Source organism: Phalaenopsis equestris, unplaced genomic scaffold (genome assembly GCF_001263595.1).
Source record: "Phalaenopsis equestris unplaced genomic scaffold, ASM126359v1 Scaffold000434, whole genome shotgun sequence".
NCBI classification, from domain to species: Eukaryota; Viridiplantae; Streptophyta; class Magnoliopsida; order Asparagales; family Orchidaceae; genus Phalaenopsis; species Phalaenopsis equestris.
Window position 1 is genome coordinate 237655 of NW_018164875.1, and position 16071 is coordinate 253725.

The following is a 16071-nucleotide window of genomic DNA, read 5'->3' on the forward strand; positions in this document are numbered from 1 at the left end:
GGGGGGCCGGGCGAGGGTGAAGGCGTCTTGGACGCCGACGGGGGTGGCGTCGGCATTGGCGACGCCGAGGTTGCTTAGCCCTAGCGGATCCATGGGGACGCCGATGAAGAGGGTGGTGGTGAGTCTTCGAGGGTATTTGGAAGAAGTCGGTCATCTCACGCGGCTCAATCCGCAGGATGCTTGGCTTCCTATCACTGAATCGCGTAATGGCAATGCTCTTTACGCTGCGTTTCATAATCTCAATGCTGGGATCGGCTTCCAGGCTCTTGTTCTTCCCGTCGCCTTCGCCTTCCTCGGCTGGTATTGTTCTGCTTCTTATTATCCGCCCTAATCGGCTGCTGCAGAGTTCTTTTTTTTTTTTTTTTTGCTTTTTTTGGTATTTTTTGAATCGGGTTTAGTTTTGGGTGAATAAGAAATTATTTGTTGCAGGTTTTAATGAATGTGGTTGATTTGTCTGTGGTTATGTCACTCTCAATTCATGTGACATGAAGTTGACTTTAAGAAACTTGAATGTCTTTCTCTCTCTTTAGCTCTCTCTCTCTCTCTGCTGCTGCTGCTTCTTCTTCTTCTTCTTTGAAATTGTTGCAACAACTGAAAGTAAAACTCTCTCTGGCAATCTTGAGAAACCCTAGTTGAAGATGGGATGAGTCCATTAATGGTGGTAACGAACTTTTTTACACTAGGTAAAATTGTACAGAATGTATTTGTTAAAACTGAGAAAATTTTGTGAGGAAGGTTGGGTTGGGGGTAGCAGAGAAAAATTTTTACGCTGCTGCTGCTTCTCCTTCTTTGAAATTATTGCAACAACTGAAAGTAAACCTCTCTCTAGCAATCTTGAGAAACCCTAACATTTTGTGGTTGAAGATGGAGATGAGTCCATTAATGGTGGTAACGAACTTATGTACACTAGGTAAAATTGTACATAATGTATTTGTTAAAACTGAGAAAATTTTGTGAAAAAGGTTGGGTTGGGGGTAGCAGAGAAAAATTTTTACAATAAATTCTATAGAAAATCAAATAAGAAATTGGTTCTAAAAGAAGAATCACAGTTTCAGTCAAATAGACCCAAAAAATGCAGATTTATGGATGAAATCTTCAAATGACCCCATTAAACTGCAGGAGTTGGGGGATAATATCTCTGATGATAGCCTACCTCTGGCAACTCTACACTCTCTGGATACTCGTTAATCTCCATGAAGCTGTTCCAGGAAGAAGATACAACAGATATGTGGAGCTTGCGCAGGCTGCTTTTGGTAACAGATCTTAAGCTGTTTCTATGATTGAATTTACTCATTTTCTAGCATTTTCTTCGACGAAGCTTCTCATCTGCAAGTATGGAGAAATATTATGCCAATTTAACAACAGAAAATTATTGCTCTATTTTCATTTCCATGATATATGTCATGTCATGCTCTTTGTAGCAAATGAATTTTCTTTCCATGATTACTTTCAAGAAAGATTTGCATACATACCACCCAGTTTTTATGTATTTACACATCTAACCCCTAAACTTTTACATTTTATATTAATGCCACTTTACCTTTGCATGAAAAGGTGTATTCACTTTTTAAAACAAGTTAAGTGATAGGCATGTAAATACATAGGAATTGGGTGTTATGTATTTAAATGCCCCTTCTACTTTTAAATTTTTACATGTGTGCCCTTTTTTCATGCCATCATGCAATGTCCATCTCATGCATTTTATATGGAAAGAATGGCTTCACGTTTTCTGGTAGTAAATGGATTTGCATTTAATGCCTGCGTAGAATTCATGGTGAAGTTTATGTAACAGGATTTAACTTTATACAAAAGTAAATAGCTCCAAACTCTTTAGATTAAGGCTGAAATAGTCTTTAATGTTCTTACTAACAAAATTTATGCATCCATATAATGTAAAAAAAGTGCATAACCCTTGGTTTAGATTGAAAGAATACTTCTCCAATTTAGCACGTCCCCATGTCCGGACCCGGACGACCAACCACCGACTGTCACGTCGCTTGTCGTCCGGACCCGGACGACCAACCACCGACTGTCACGTCGCTTGTCAATGATGTGTATGACAACGTGGCCGTCGGTGATTGGCCGGAAGGGAGGCGTCCCGATATTCCAGGTCCGGACAAAATATTTTCTCCAATTTTTTACACTAGGTACAAATCATTGGCTTAATTTGACAAAACTTACGCTTTTTTTATATTTAAATTTGTTTCAGGCGAAAGATTAGGCGTGTGGCTTGCTCTGTTCCCAACAGTTTATCTGTCAGCAGGGACTGCTACAGCTCTGATTCTGGTCGGCGGAGAAACCATGAAACTATTCTTCCAGATTGTCTGTGGAACACTCTGCACCTCAAATCCATTAACCACTGTTGAGTGGTACCTGGTTTTTACTTCCCTAAGCATCGTTCTATCCCAACTTCCGAACCTGAACTCCATTGCCGGCCTCTCACTCATCGGTGCAGTAACAGCTTTAACTTACACAACCATGGCATGGGTCCTTTCTGTGAGCCAAACAAGACCAGCTTCCATATCTTACGAACCCCTCCGATCGAATTCCCTCGCTGCATCCAGTTTTTCGGTCTTGAATTCGCTTGGCATCGTTGCATTTGCTTTCAGAGGCCATAATCTTGCCTTGGAGATTCAGGTGAGGACATTAATGTTTCAGACAAGTTATGAAAAATTGGGTTTTTTATGATATAATTCGTAAAATTCGGAAACTTCAGTGATAATTTAGTTTTTTATTGCAGGCAACGATGCCGTCGACATTCAAGCACCCGGCTCATGTGCCCATGTGGAGAGGAGCCAAAGTTGCTTATCTTCTTATTGCTATGTGTCTGTTCCCTGTCGCCATTGGGGGTTTCTGGGCCTATGGAAACCTTGTAAGTTATTTTTTTAGGAGAATTTACTTACATACCTTTTTATATATCTAACACCTAAAGTTTGATATTTACATCTATAACTCTCTAGTTTCATGAACCTGCGCATGAAAAGGAGTACTTCACTTATAAAAAGTTAATCGTAATGATATTTTTGATGCGATGTTAATGATTTATGTTATCTGTATAAAAATTAAGGTTTAGATGTTAGATAAATAAATGCAAAATACTTGTGTGGTATGTATGTACATGTTCCTTTTATGATTTTTTTTCTTTTGATTTGATAAATCTCATTTCAACTCTGTTAGTGGTTAAACTTAGAATTTGTAAATAGATGCCTGCAGGAGGGATTCTAAATGGACTATATACATTTCACAACCATGATATTCCTGGAGCCCTTCTTGCGACTGCATTCCTATTAGTCGTCTTGAACTGTCTCAGCAGCTTCCAGATATACTCCATGCCCGTATTCGACAGCTTTGAAGCAGGATACACGAGCCGAACAAATCGTCCCTGTTCGATCTGGGTTCGATCCGGTTTTCGGATCTTCTACGGCTTCATCTCGTTCTTCATCGGCGTGGCATTCCCTTTTCTATCGAGTATCGCCGGACTTCTCGGCGGCCTCACACTTCCGGTAACCTTCGCCTATCCCTGCTTCATGTGGGCTCTGATAAAGAAACCTCAGAGGTTCAGTTTTATATGGTATTTGAATTGGAGTCTTGGGGTGCTTGGAATAGGTTTCAGCCTGGCTTTCTCTGCTGGGGGGGTGTGGAGTATGATTAACACTGGTCTCAAGCTTAAGTTCTTTAAACCTAACTGAGCTTTGGTTTTGGATTGGATATAATTAATATTCAGATTGTGTAAAGTATGGTTGATTTGGGAAATAATGAGGGTTTAATTTGCTAATCCATTCTGATTTTCTATGTGCTAATTACACATGAACATAGAATGGATTGTTAAGTGTGTTGGTTTTATTCTAATTGTTATTTTTGTTGTGGAAGTCAGTATCAGTTAGGAAGGAGCATAGGAGAAATGGTACATGTGTTTTCATGATGAGATTTGGGAGAGGGAGAGGTTATGGGGGCGGGATTGGCTCTTGCACTCTTTGGTCCAAGAAAAACTCTCTATAATTATTTGTAATATTGTATTTTTATCATTCATAATACATAATTCTATATACTTTTAGAAGATTTACATAACATTCAATTCCTATGTACTTGCATATATATATATATATTATATATCTGTGTGTGTCTGTGTGTGGATGCGTGTGTGTGTATTTCACCCTTTTTAAAGCTAAAAAGGTGATATTTTTGATGTGATTGGGTGGTATAAATGTAAAAAGGCAACGTTTGGGTATAATTGTTAATAAGACATCATAATCCCATAAAGTTAAAAAAAAAAAAAAAAAAGAACTAATAATAAGAAATCCCCCTAAAAACGGAAATTTACATACACAGCACCAAATTTTTATGCATTTACTGATCTAGAAATCCCCCTAGAAACGGAAATTTAGATACACAGCACCAAATTTTTATGCATTTACTGATCTCACACCCAAACTCTCATTTTTACAAAATCAACAATCTCCTAATGAATAAAAGTAGATCAAAATGTGAATTTTAGTGTTGGAGAGTGTTGAAAAAGATAAGTTGGGTGGTAGGTTTGTAAAAATGAGATTTTGGGTGTTGAGAAAGGTAATTGCATAAGAATTGGGATGGAAATTTCACTAATAAAAAACATTCTTTTAACCTTCTTCAACCCCAATCCTCAATAGAAGAAGCTTATATTCCCTGAAGGAGCATTTCTCAAGCCTCAATAGTATGAGATATCATTTAGTAGAAACATTAAAAGTGGTTCAAATCTAATTAATTTGATCTACACATTGAGAGAGAGAGAGAAATGCCTGGTGGGGTGGGGTGGTGTGGGGGGTTTCAAACTGAGTGGAGCAGGGCCTTGAGGTGCTGCTGGGTAGAGAGTCTGGAGGGGCACAGCACAGCATCTTCCCATAAGGTATTAGGGCTGGTTGTGGGGTTACTCTTAGGAGTAGGAGGAGCAGAAGGTGGGTTTCGGTACAGCTCGTTCACATTGTCCGCGTCTTCGTTCAGTTGGCTCACTCTATCCAACCACATTATTTCCATTGGATCCGTCAGCAGTGCGCTCTCACCGTCTTTCCACCCTATCAGCTGCACCCAATTAACAACACCCATTTCTTATCTGTTTCCGATGACTGTAATTTTTTAAAAATGTGATTGTAAAACTGCAAACTTTTAAAAAATTGCAATATATATATATATATATATTATAAAAAAATTAGACATCAGCCGCCACATTTAAATTTTATATTTATATTTCTTTCAAAATTTACAATAAAATTCATATAAATTATTGACTGTCATTATTTACTCAATACCATCTATCCGTCCATTATTCATTCACATAAAAAAAAATATGATGATTTATATATATACACACCGCTTAAATTCCTACGTAAATTTTAATTTTTTACATACATGCCAACTCATGCAAAGGTGTATTTCAATTTTTTAGAAGTATAAAAAATGTAATGTTTTTAATGTGATAATATAATTTTGGATGGTAAATGTAAAAAGTAAAGCTTAGGTGTAATACATATGACACACACATATATATTTATATATATATATATATATTTATCCAACCACATTATTTCCATTGGATCTGTCAGCAGTGCGCTCTCACCGTCTTTCCACCCTATTAGCTGCACCCAATTAACAACATCCATTTCTTATCTGTTTCCGATGACTGTAATTTTTAAAAAATGTGATTGTAAAACTGCAAACTTTTAAAAAATTGCAATATATATATATATATATATTATAAAAAAATTAGACATCAGCCGCCACATTTAAATTTTATATTTATATTTCTTTCAAAATTTACAATAAAATTCATATAAATTATTGACTGTCATTATTTACTCAATACCATCTATCCGTCCATTATTCATTCACATAAAAAAAAATATGATGATTTATATATATACACACCGCTTAAATTCCTACGTAAATTTTAATTTTTTACATACATGCCAACTCATGCAAAGGTGTATTTCAATTTTTTAGAAGTATAAAAAATGTAATGTTTTTAATGTGATAATATAATTTTGGATGGTAAATGTAAAAAGTAAAGCTTAGGTGTAATACATATGACACACACATATATATTTATATATATATATATATATATATATATATATATATACATATGAAATTTACGTACTTAATACCTTGGGTGAAGCGATGGTGTTGGTGCAGTATAGCCTGGCGTTGTCCACAAGCTGGCAATAGTTGCGAAAGGCAGCGGCGAACCTTTTGTGGGAACTGAGCTGAGGCTTCACTCGAACTGCTCTGCCCATCACTATAGCCCTCCTGTCATGGATTATATCAACAATATTAGCTTCTATTTAACACTTTGCATACACTTTTTTTTTAACAAAAATACACTTTTTTTAAATTACCTTGAACTTTTATGTAAATACTAAATTTCAGCATTTTTAAAATTACAAAAAAACAAGTCTTATCCTTTGAAAAGAATATGGAAACACTTCATCTAAAAAGATTCTTTAAACTTTCACACAACCTAATATATTACCTCCCTTGACACAAACTTATACAAATTTTCAACATAGGATACAAATGCAAAATCTATGTGTATCATTAATGAAACCTGATGCCTCTGACAACTGCAAGGTATGCATCACAGATAACTCCAACAAGCTCTATCCTGTAAGGCTTCCGGGTTCCGCCGTCTTCCACAACATTGCACTCATCATCTTCGACCGGCTCCCAATAGCTTTCGATGATTGAGCCGTCTTGTGCTGCATGATAGCCGGGGCCCATCCGGTAGCGTCGGCGATGGACTTCCCTCGCCATGGCTATTGTTTGCACCACAAATGGCTCCCATGAGAGAGTGCCATCCATGATGACATCCCTTCCTTCATTCAGAGCGGTCACCAACAAGGATGATGCTGCATTCATAGAAGATTGATGCACCTGCATATTTGTGGCAAATCTCTGAAGGCCAACAGTGTTTCTTTTTCTAGTTTTGAAAAACAAAAAACTTTAATTAAGTAATATTTATTCTCAATAATGCTAATGCTTTACTACTTGTAGCTTCTAATTTGAAGTGGGGGAGTCCATCGTGAGAAACTTGAATGAGGACACATCATGAGGTAATTATGCTAAGAAAACAAAATATTATTCTTGAAGTGTAGGAGTTGCAAAACATTCTTATCAAGTTTATAAAACAATGATCAAGGCATATATAAATAATTATTTTTGTCAGTTAGAAGTATCATCTTACAAACTTTTTAAAAATGATATTGTAGCGCAAGAAAAATTGTTTGAAAAATCAGTTAAATTTTAAGCCTTTTTTATTTCCTCCAGCATACTGTAAAATTACCAGCTGCTACACATGTAAGAATGTTATTATTGTCCACCAAATAAGTTCACAAATATTTAAATATCCTCAAGCAAGAGAAACCCTAATTAGTAGCCTAAATAAGGAAATACGCCGCCCAACCACTTGGGGCTAGAAAACTGAATTGGTCCCTCCCTAGATTGGTTCCCGCCTCGTTCACCTGATAGGGAAAAGCGCGGAACACCCAACATTAATAATGCACGAGATACATTGAGTGGGAAAGGTCATTAGAAGTTAGCTATTAAAAATATGAGTTGAAATTTTATTGGATAAAATATAGTTGATTGATTATTTTGATAAAATAATAATCTCTACAATGTTAGGACAAATAATGATTTTAAGAAAATAGTTTAATAGGAAAACAAATTGTAGCAAAGGAGATACCCATTTAAGGGAGTCAAATAGCCTACTAAATCTCAAATATTTCAAATTCTACTATAAACTTGGGTTAGCTTAGAATTATAATGGGATTTATTAAGGTGCATGCTGATCATGATTTAGCACCTTTTTGAGTCACCTCAACGGCTATCTAATCAGGTCCATATGTTGGTCTCATCTTAAAATTGATAACATAAGGTGCAGTTAATCTAAAGCAGACTTCTAGGTTTTTTCGAATGGCATATGATGAGTGGTAAAAAGCAGCTCCAAAAATATAAGAAATGCAACATTAAGTAGTCACAAAGGTGCCCAAGGACCCCATGTCCTTACAAACCAAGTGAAAAAACCAAAAGGCAGACAACTCAACATGAGAGAATAGTAACCAAAATCCTTGAGAAAACTGTAGCCAACTACTTCTAGGTAATCTAAATTAAATGCATTTCTCCCATAAAAATAACATAGAAACTTTGCAAATATTACTTGAATCAAAACCGACTTGAGCCCTTTCAAGTCCAGTTCTCAGCAACGATGTACTGTTTTGACATCGTTTCATCATAAATGAAGCCTTCTTTCAGTTAACCATGAACATCCAACGGAACTCGCCATCAAAAGCCTTAATCACCATCCAATAAATGAGAAATGCCCGCAACACATGAGTTAAAAGCCCCTTAACACACTCATTAATGAAAACATTATTAATATTTAATCTTTATATCATTGTCTCCACTAACACCACTTGTTAAAGTGAAAAATATAATCAACCTTATCTGTCAATAGAACTAGTTTCAATTTATTTTTGTAAATTTCACTCCTTTAATCTAATATAAATCTACCTAGTCCGATGTCCTGAGAAAGGGCATAATTTACTAGAATCTAAATATAAAAGATGAATTAATATTAAATCACTTTTTATATGAAATATTAAATATATTTCATTTCATTACTCATGTAGACATGAAATATTATTGCATACGGAGTCTCTATGTATGCGGATTTGTTGATATTGTACAATCTTGTACACATATTATATAACAATATGCAACAATATTGTATATGAGATTTACATTAAATAATATTAAATTTTATTTTATTTTATACATCCATTATTAATAGGGCTGTCAAAATGTCTCGTTGTTCGCGATCAGCTCGTGTTCGGCTCGTTAAGAAGTTCATGATTGGCTTGTTCGTTAAGTTAATGAGCCGAACAAGAACAAAGATTTGTTCGTTCGTGTTCGGCTCGTTTTGGCTCGAAATACTACTCATCAATTATATCTATTTGTCTATCTTTCTACCTACCTACCTATATAATGAGTGTTCGGCTCGTTGTCGTGTTTGGCTCGTTTTTTATCTATCTATCTATCCACCTATGAAATGACAAACATGCAATGTAAAAGAAGATAAAGAGCAAGAGGATGTAAAGTATGTATTAGTTTTACCAGCTCAGCTGTTTGAATAATGTCATTATGATGACCACGAGAGCTGATGGCACGATAAATAACGTCTGTCTCTTTGAATGCATCTGCTTCAACTACTACTGCATTTGATGCTGCTTTCGACCAAAATGCTCTGCATCATTAAAACAATGCCACTTTATGCAAATACTGGATAGCAAAAAAGAAAAAAAAATCTTAATATTTAAATGTTCGCCTCAGAGAAATGGTTGTCTTTATTTCATATTTTCTTAGAAATGAATTTTTTTGATCAAAAAATAAAAATATAAAAAAAATCCTCAGATTCATTATAAGACTTACTTATGTAAGATATCTTCTTAAAAACAACTTACTCTTTAAGTAATTTGTTTTGGAGTACAGTGCTTTTTCCCGCACCCATTCCACCGCCCATCAAAAGGAGAACCGGACTCCTATCACAGTGGGCTGCTGGGATCATCACTTCCTTATCTCCAACACCTTCCTGAGGTCCAATTCTGATGGCTTTCATCTCATCCACCAACGTCGAGAACAACCTTGTCATCTTCAAGTTCCTTGTAACCTTTTCAAACCTCAGTTTTCTGCGCCCACCAGACTGTCTTAGAAATACTAATGTCTGCATACTATATAATTAAAAAAAAATAATGATAATTAATCAAGGATACAAAAAGTAGATTTGAATCACACATACACATACTTCTCAATAACCAACTCCTTCAGAGAAGTGGTTGTACGGGAATCAAGCTCCACTACTGCGTATCATATCCTCCTACCCATAGGGAACCACTGTGCTAATAATTACATTGGGCTGTGATGTAATTTGCTTATTACTAGAATCTTCTCGCTGCACTTTATAAAGTGCTTACTGTAGGTCCTGTAATAGTAAATGAAAAGCCGTCTTCCCTTTATCTCTTCTTGTCTTACATATTCTCTCTCTCTCTCTCTCTCTCTCTCTCTCTCTCTCTCACACACACACACACACACACACACACACACACACACACTTCTCTCATCCTAGGGCAGGGATAGAATTTTTTATCCAAATTCTTTTAGAGACCCTACCAACTTCGAGGTTGTGTAAACAAAAAATCATATCGTTAATAATCCAAGGGGTGAAAAGTCTGAAGGACCTGATGATATCCCAATTAAAGTGTGGAATAATTTGGGAGATTTGGGAGTTTCTTGGCTTACTAAACTCTTTAATATTATTTTAAAAACTAAAAAGATGCTTCAGGAGTGGAGGAAGAGTATTTTGGTCCCCGGAAGAGTATTTTGGTCCCCATTTGTCCCCATTTTTAAGAATAAAGGGGATGCACAAGAGTGTGCAAGTTATAAAGGAATTAAGTTGTTGGGTTATACTTCAAAATTATGGGAGATGGTAATTGAACATTAGATTAAGACGTATTACTAAGATTTCTCATAATCAATTTGGATTTATGTCAGGCAGATCTGCTATGGAAGCTATACATTTATCGAGAGGATTGATGGAGAAGTTCAGAGATAATAAGGAGGATCTACATTTGATTTTTATTGATTTAAAAAAAGCTTACGATAAGTTTCCAAGAGATATCCTTTGGTGAGTTTTTGAGAAGAAAGGTGTTGATACGACTTATATTCAAGTGATTAAGGATATGTATAATAGAGGTGTCATTTGTGTTCAAACTGAAGGAAGATTGAACAAATACTTTCCTATTTTTGTTGGATTACATCAAGGAACGGCTTTAAGCCCATATACTTTTGCTTTAGTTATGGATGGTCTTACTGGACATTTACAGGAGCATGTACATTGGTGTATGCTTTTTGCTGATGATATCCTTCTCATGGATAAGACGAGAGAAAAAAACCCAGGAAAAACTTGAATTATGGAGGTCTACATTGGAGTCTAAAGGCCTTCATTTGAGTAGAACTAAAACAAAATACATGGAATGTAATTTTAGTAATATTAGCTCTAGTGACAGAAGTGTAACTTTGGGTGATCAAATTATTAAAAGGTGTGAACGATTTAGATATCTCGGGTCTGTTGTTCAAAGCGATGGTGATATATAGGGGTGTAAACGAGCCGAACACGAGCGAGCCCAGGCTCAGTTCGTGTTCCGCTCATTTATATTTCGAGCTCAAAAAGTGTGTTCGTGTTCGACTCGTTTGCTTAGCAAGTCAAACACGAGTCGTTCACGAACAAAGAGTCGTTTTGACAACCCTAATCACGTAGCCATAAGATGTTAAGGATTTAGTCTTGTAGTTAATTAATTTTTTTAAAAATACTATTCATCAAAGATATATATATAATTGATCATAGTAGTATTTCGAGCCAAAACGAGCTGAACACGAACGAAAAAATATTTATTTGTGTTGTTCATGTTCGGCTCGTTAACTTAGCGAACAAGCCGAATACGAGCTTCTTAACGAGCTCTTCACGAACAACGAGCCATTTTGACAGCCCTAGTGATATAGATGGGGATGTTAATAGTAGAATTCAAGTTGGTTGGTTGAAGTGGAGGAATGTTTTGGGCCTTTTGTGTGATAGAAAAGTACTGCTTATACTAAAAGGAAAATTTTAAAAGACGGTATTGAGACCTGCAATGTTCTGTGGCGCTGAATGATGGCCTTTAAAAGAGAAGCATAATACTAAGTTAAGTGTTGCTGAGATGAGAATGATTAGGTGGATGAGTGGCTTTACACTTAGAGACATAATGCAAAATGAATATATGTGTGATAGGGTTGGTGTAGCTCCAGTGATGGACAAAATTAGAGAGAGTCGTCTTAGATGGTTTGGTCACATTAAACGTCAACCATCTAATGATCCGATTAGGAGAGTAGATGTTTTAGATTCGACTTATGTTAAGAAAGGCAGAGGTAGACCTAAGAAAACTTGGGCTTATTGTATAAGAAAATATCTTAATTTATTAGAACTAAATCAAAATATGACACTAAATAGGATGCAATGGAGAAAAAGGATTCATGTAGCCGACCCCACGTAGTGGGATTAAGGCTTTGTTGTTGTTGTTGTTAATAATCCTTTTGATCCTTAAGAATTAGTTATGGCTCTAATTCCACAAAATTTTATGAATAATTTAGAATTATAAAAGATGAATTTACAGGCAAAAAAAAAAAAAGAGAAAGATTGACCTCTCCTATTGTAGAAATGGAATAATTTTGTGATCGGAAGTTGTTTTAGGCATACCATCATCTAAGATAATTAAACAAATAATCATACCATTCATCTTCTTCTAGTAATAAAAAATCGCTTATGTTTTATGTTTCAGAACATTTTCATAAAGAATTTGCATTCTCAAAAATGTAAGGAAATTGAGAATAATTGGACAATTTATAAACTTCTACTTAAAACATTAAAACTTATCAATATATTTCATGAGTTAAAACTATTAAAGATTACATTAGTTGTGTTCCAACGCAAATAAATTTATTTACATTTGGCAGTCATAAAATTTGTAAGATTGTTGAGGGAATTCATCTAAGTCATAAAAGGTTAAAAACTTTGGTTCAAATAACCTGTGAGGAAATTTATTATGTTTTATTAATAAAAACATATAAAGCTGGATCAAATTCTATCTATTTCTCGAGCATGTTTTGCCTCCCGCTCATAGAAATTCACTGGCAAAATCTCTGCTCATCACATACAAGCGAGTAGGAGGAGGTTTCCCTCCCATAGCTAAGAACAAATAATGTATCATACTTACATCCATTAAGCTAATGTGAAGTTAGAAGTGCCCACCTAGTAGCCTCCATAATCATGTTCTTTAGTTTCCCAACAGGTTTGGCATCAGCATCCAGAATCTAGCATAAATGGTGCGCGCAAATAGAGTAATTAATCAAGAAAATAGGCAAAAAAAAAAAAAAAGTGTACAGATAGATAATTATTTTCACTTTATACCTGGCTAATCAGAAAAGTTGCATGTCTCCAATGAAATGCAAAATATCCCAGAATGCATTTGTCTAGTTCGTCTATGAGTTCCACACATAAAGCCTCAGGATCTGGCTCATTGGAGAAGAAAGAGAAAATATGTTCCTCATATCCCTTCGTCTTCCTCATATAGGCATAGGCTAATTTACCTAGCTGAGGACACTCGCTAATGTCTTCAAAACCAATTTGCCTGGCTGAAACAAGAACATAATAGAAAGAACCATCAACGCCATATAATTTTTATGTATTTATATATTTCACTAACCTTTGATTTTTACTAATAGAACACTGAAGTGTCATAATTAGATCAAACTATATGCATGAAAATATGTGCTTCACTTTGATTAATATTAGCTTTATTTTTTATGTGATGTTAAGGATTTAGACGTCATTCAAGTAAATATTAAAATTTACGTGTTAAATATGCAAATATATAAAATCGTGTGGTGCACTTGCAATCCCCTTGTGTTTTTTCCTTTTTGAGTAGATCTTGAAATTAAAAGCCTGAAGTAGATAAAAGCAAAGTAACATCTTTTAAATAACAAGTTCATTATTTAATGATTTAGTTTAAGAAAGTAAGAACTTTTTAATTTGCTTTAAAATGTTTTGTTTTTCACTCTTACTGTATATTATTGAAACAGAGTATTTATTCAAGGGATAAACAGAATTTTTTATATAATTACAATGAGAGAAACCAATCTATCTCTCAATTGGCTTGGGAAACGACAAGATTGCCTTTACTAATAGTTGAAAGAGATTCCTAACGAAGGTTATGAAGTTTTGCAGAAGAATGAAGGAGTTTCTGAACAGTACATGAACAGGAATAAAAGCTGCTATAGTCTTTCAGTTCATCAATAAATTTCTATGATAAGCCAAACTACTGGATTCACAAATAAGATTTCTCCTCTTACTTACTAGGTGCTCCATTGTATAGGGATACTAAACATTTAATCTTATACAAATGAATGATCAATGGAGTACTGATTTACTCTTGAACCGTCTTCCATTCATTATGATTGAAACAATTTTAAATGTTCATCTTCAAATCGAGGTGCCGCAAAACCTATCATGAAAAATTACTGTGAAGTCAAGGTTTTCATTAAATTCATTGGGAGAACAAAAGCCAAAGGCCTACAATTACAGAAATAAAGTTAATTTTAAGTATGAATATCCCACCACTACATCTTTCTTTCAATGGTGGCTTATTCAGACTGTTGATTTTGCTTTGTAACGTAGCACTTAAGGTATGTAAATACTATACTGCTATAAAAGTTCAGTTTCCAATTTATGACAAGGTTCAGTTATCCCTATATTAATTTTTGTGGTACATCTGTTCTGAAAGAAATGAGGCAAAGAACAGTAATATTTTCTTCAATCGGAAACACAATCTTTGGAAACTTAATTCTCCATCTTGTAAAAGTGAAGCAAATGAAGTTGATTACTATGGCATCAGCTAGTTGCTATGAATCTATACATAGTAATGAGAAACCACCTTTACAAGCAAGTAGGGCGGTGAATTTAGCTCGAAAATCGTTAATCGCTCGAAAATTAGTTCAAATTTTGGCTCGAATCGAGATTAAGTCAAAATAAACAAGCCCAGCTATGAGCTAAAACTTTGGATGAAATTTTTTCAAGCCGATTTCAAGCCACATAGATCGGCTCGTACTAACATCGTCTTGTAGGATTTTTTTATTTTAAAAAATTATATAAATAATGCTAAGTAACGTTGAATATAATGAGTCACGAGTCAATTTCAAGCTAATTTCGAGCGGGAATGAATTTGAATAACTCAATTTGAGCCGGTTAGTTTCAATTTTGAGCAGGATCGAGCCAATTTTGAGCTGAAATGAATCATAATAACTCAACTTGAGCCAGCTCGTTTCGAATTTGAGCCGCACTAAATCAATTTGGGTCAATTTCAAGCCAACCTCAGCTTAGCTCGAAATCTGATCTTTAACAGCCCTACAGGTAAGTAGGGGCAAATCATTTTCAGATAGGAAAAGAGGTGGGAGTTCAAAGGCAAGCCTTGGAAGCAGCTTGTGCGTGAAATTTAAAAATGACACTCAAATTGATTTCAAACCTTATAAACCTCTCCAAACACACTTAAAATAGAAATTTCAATTTCAAGCTTAAACATAAATGGAAATATAATCCTTACATCTAAAAAAATGCCTTCATATACAATCAACAAAACAAAGCCTAAGGGTACCAAATCACCGAAACAGTCAAAATATAAAATGCAAGCAGCGACACAGCCAAAGAATCATCAACTCACAGAACAAAAGTTCGATCGATAAATTGAAAATTACCAACATATTGACAGAATCGCTCTAACTCCTCCACACGACCGGATTCAGCCATTCTGAGCCTTGGAATCTGCCAAACATCACCATTAAGCTCCTGCCGACCTTGCTCGCCGCTGAGCAATGCGGTTGCAGCAATGGCGGCATCAGGTGCGATGGAGATCGACAGAGGACGGCCAAGTTGAATCTCTGACATCGCATCCAATGAAATAGTACAGATCGAAGAAATTAGAGAAATTCATTAGAGATTTATTAGAGAGTTAGGAGTGGAGCTAAGTCCAACTGTTCTTTACCTTCTTGCATGATGGCAGATCGGGGGCGAGGAGAGGTACATCGGCGATCACTGTTATAGCCATCGGATTTCCCGGATTTACACGGCGGCGTGGGTGAATCCAGACCGTCGTCCCTACCTGTGGTCAGCAGCAGCTATCCGCGATTTTTAAATTCATATTTGCTTTTAGATCTTTGGCTTGATTAGTGTGAACATAACTTAAATATTATTAAAAAATTAATAAAATGGGTTTTGATTAGTAAGTCTTGACAAATTCTAATAAGTTTAGAATACTTTGTCTATTTCTTCTGCATTGACAGCTATCATATTCTGCCAATCTGAAGATTGTTTGAGGCTGAAAAATGATTATAAATATTTCTTTTGAAAAAGCCATCGCAGTTTTCTAACAGTCATTGTAGGTAATCAGATATGCTAGAAAA

General features: G+C 35.3%; 2 protein-coding genes across 3 annotated transcripts; one reads left to right on the top strand and one right to left on the bottom strand.

Annotated features, from left to right (window-relative positions):
• Positions 1-9: 9 nt before the first annotated feature.
• Positions 10-3980, top strand: LOC110027652 (lysine histidine transporter-like 8; the record flags this gene model as incomplete). Its single annotated transcript, XM_020729164.1, is given in 5 exon segments — positions 10-300; positions 1120-1253; positions 2210-2637; positions 2741-2872; positions 3204-3980. Coding segments are annotated over 5 exon segments (1471 nt in total), but the record flags the coding sequence as incomplete, so codon positions are not given.
• Positions 3981-4369: 389 nt separating this feature from the next.
• Positions 4370-15790, bottom strand: LOC110027664. 2 transcript variants are annotated; one of them, XM_020729178.1, is made up of 10 exons: positions 15654-15790; positions 15367-15549; positions 13028-13251; positions 12869-12930; positions 9492-9716; positions 9145-9274; positions 6578-6903; positions 6138-6279; positions 5542-5609; positions 4370-4987 (listed from the first exon to the last, which is right to left on the bottom strand). In XM_020729178.1, the coding sequence occupies exons 1-10, from the start codon at positions 15661-15663 to the stop codon at positions 4804-4806; spliced, it is 1554 nt and encodes a 517-aa protein (XP_020584837.1). In that variant the 5' UTR covers positions 15664-15790; the 3' UTR covers positions 4370-4803. The 2 variants fall into 2 exon arrangements, with proteins under 2 accessions (XP_020584837.1, XP_020584838.1); XM_020729179.1 differs by lacking the exon at positions 5542-5609 and having other exon boundaries at positions 4370-5055; positions 15654-15789.
• Between the last annotated feature and the right edge of the window lie 281 nt (positions 15791-16071).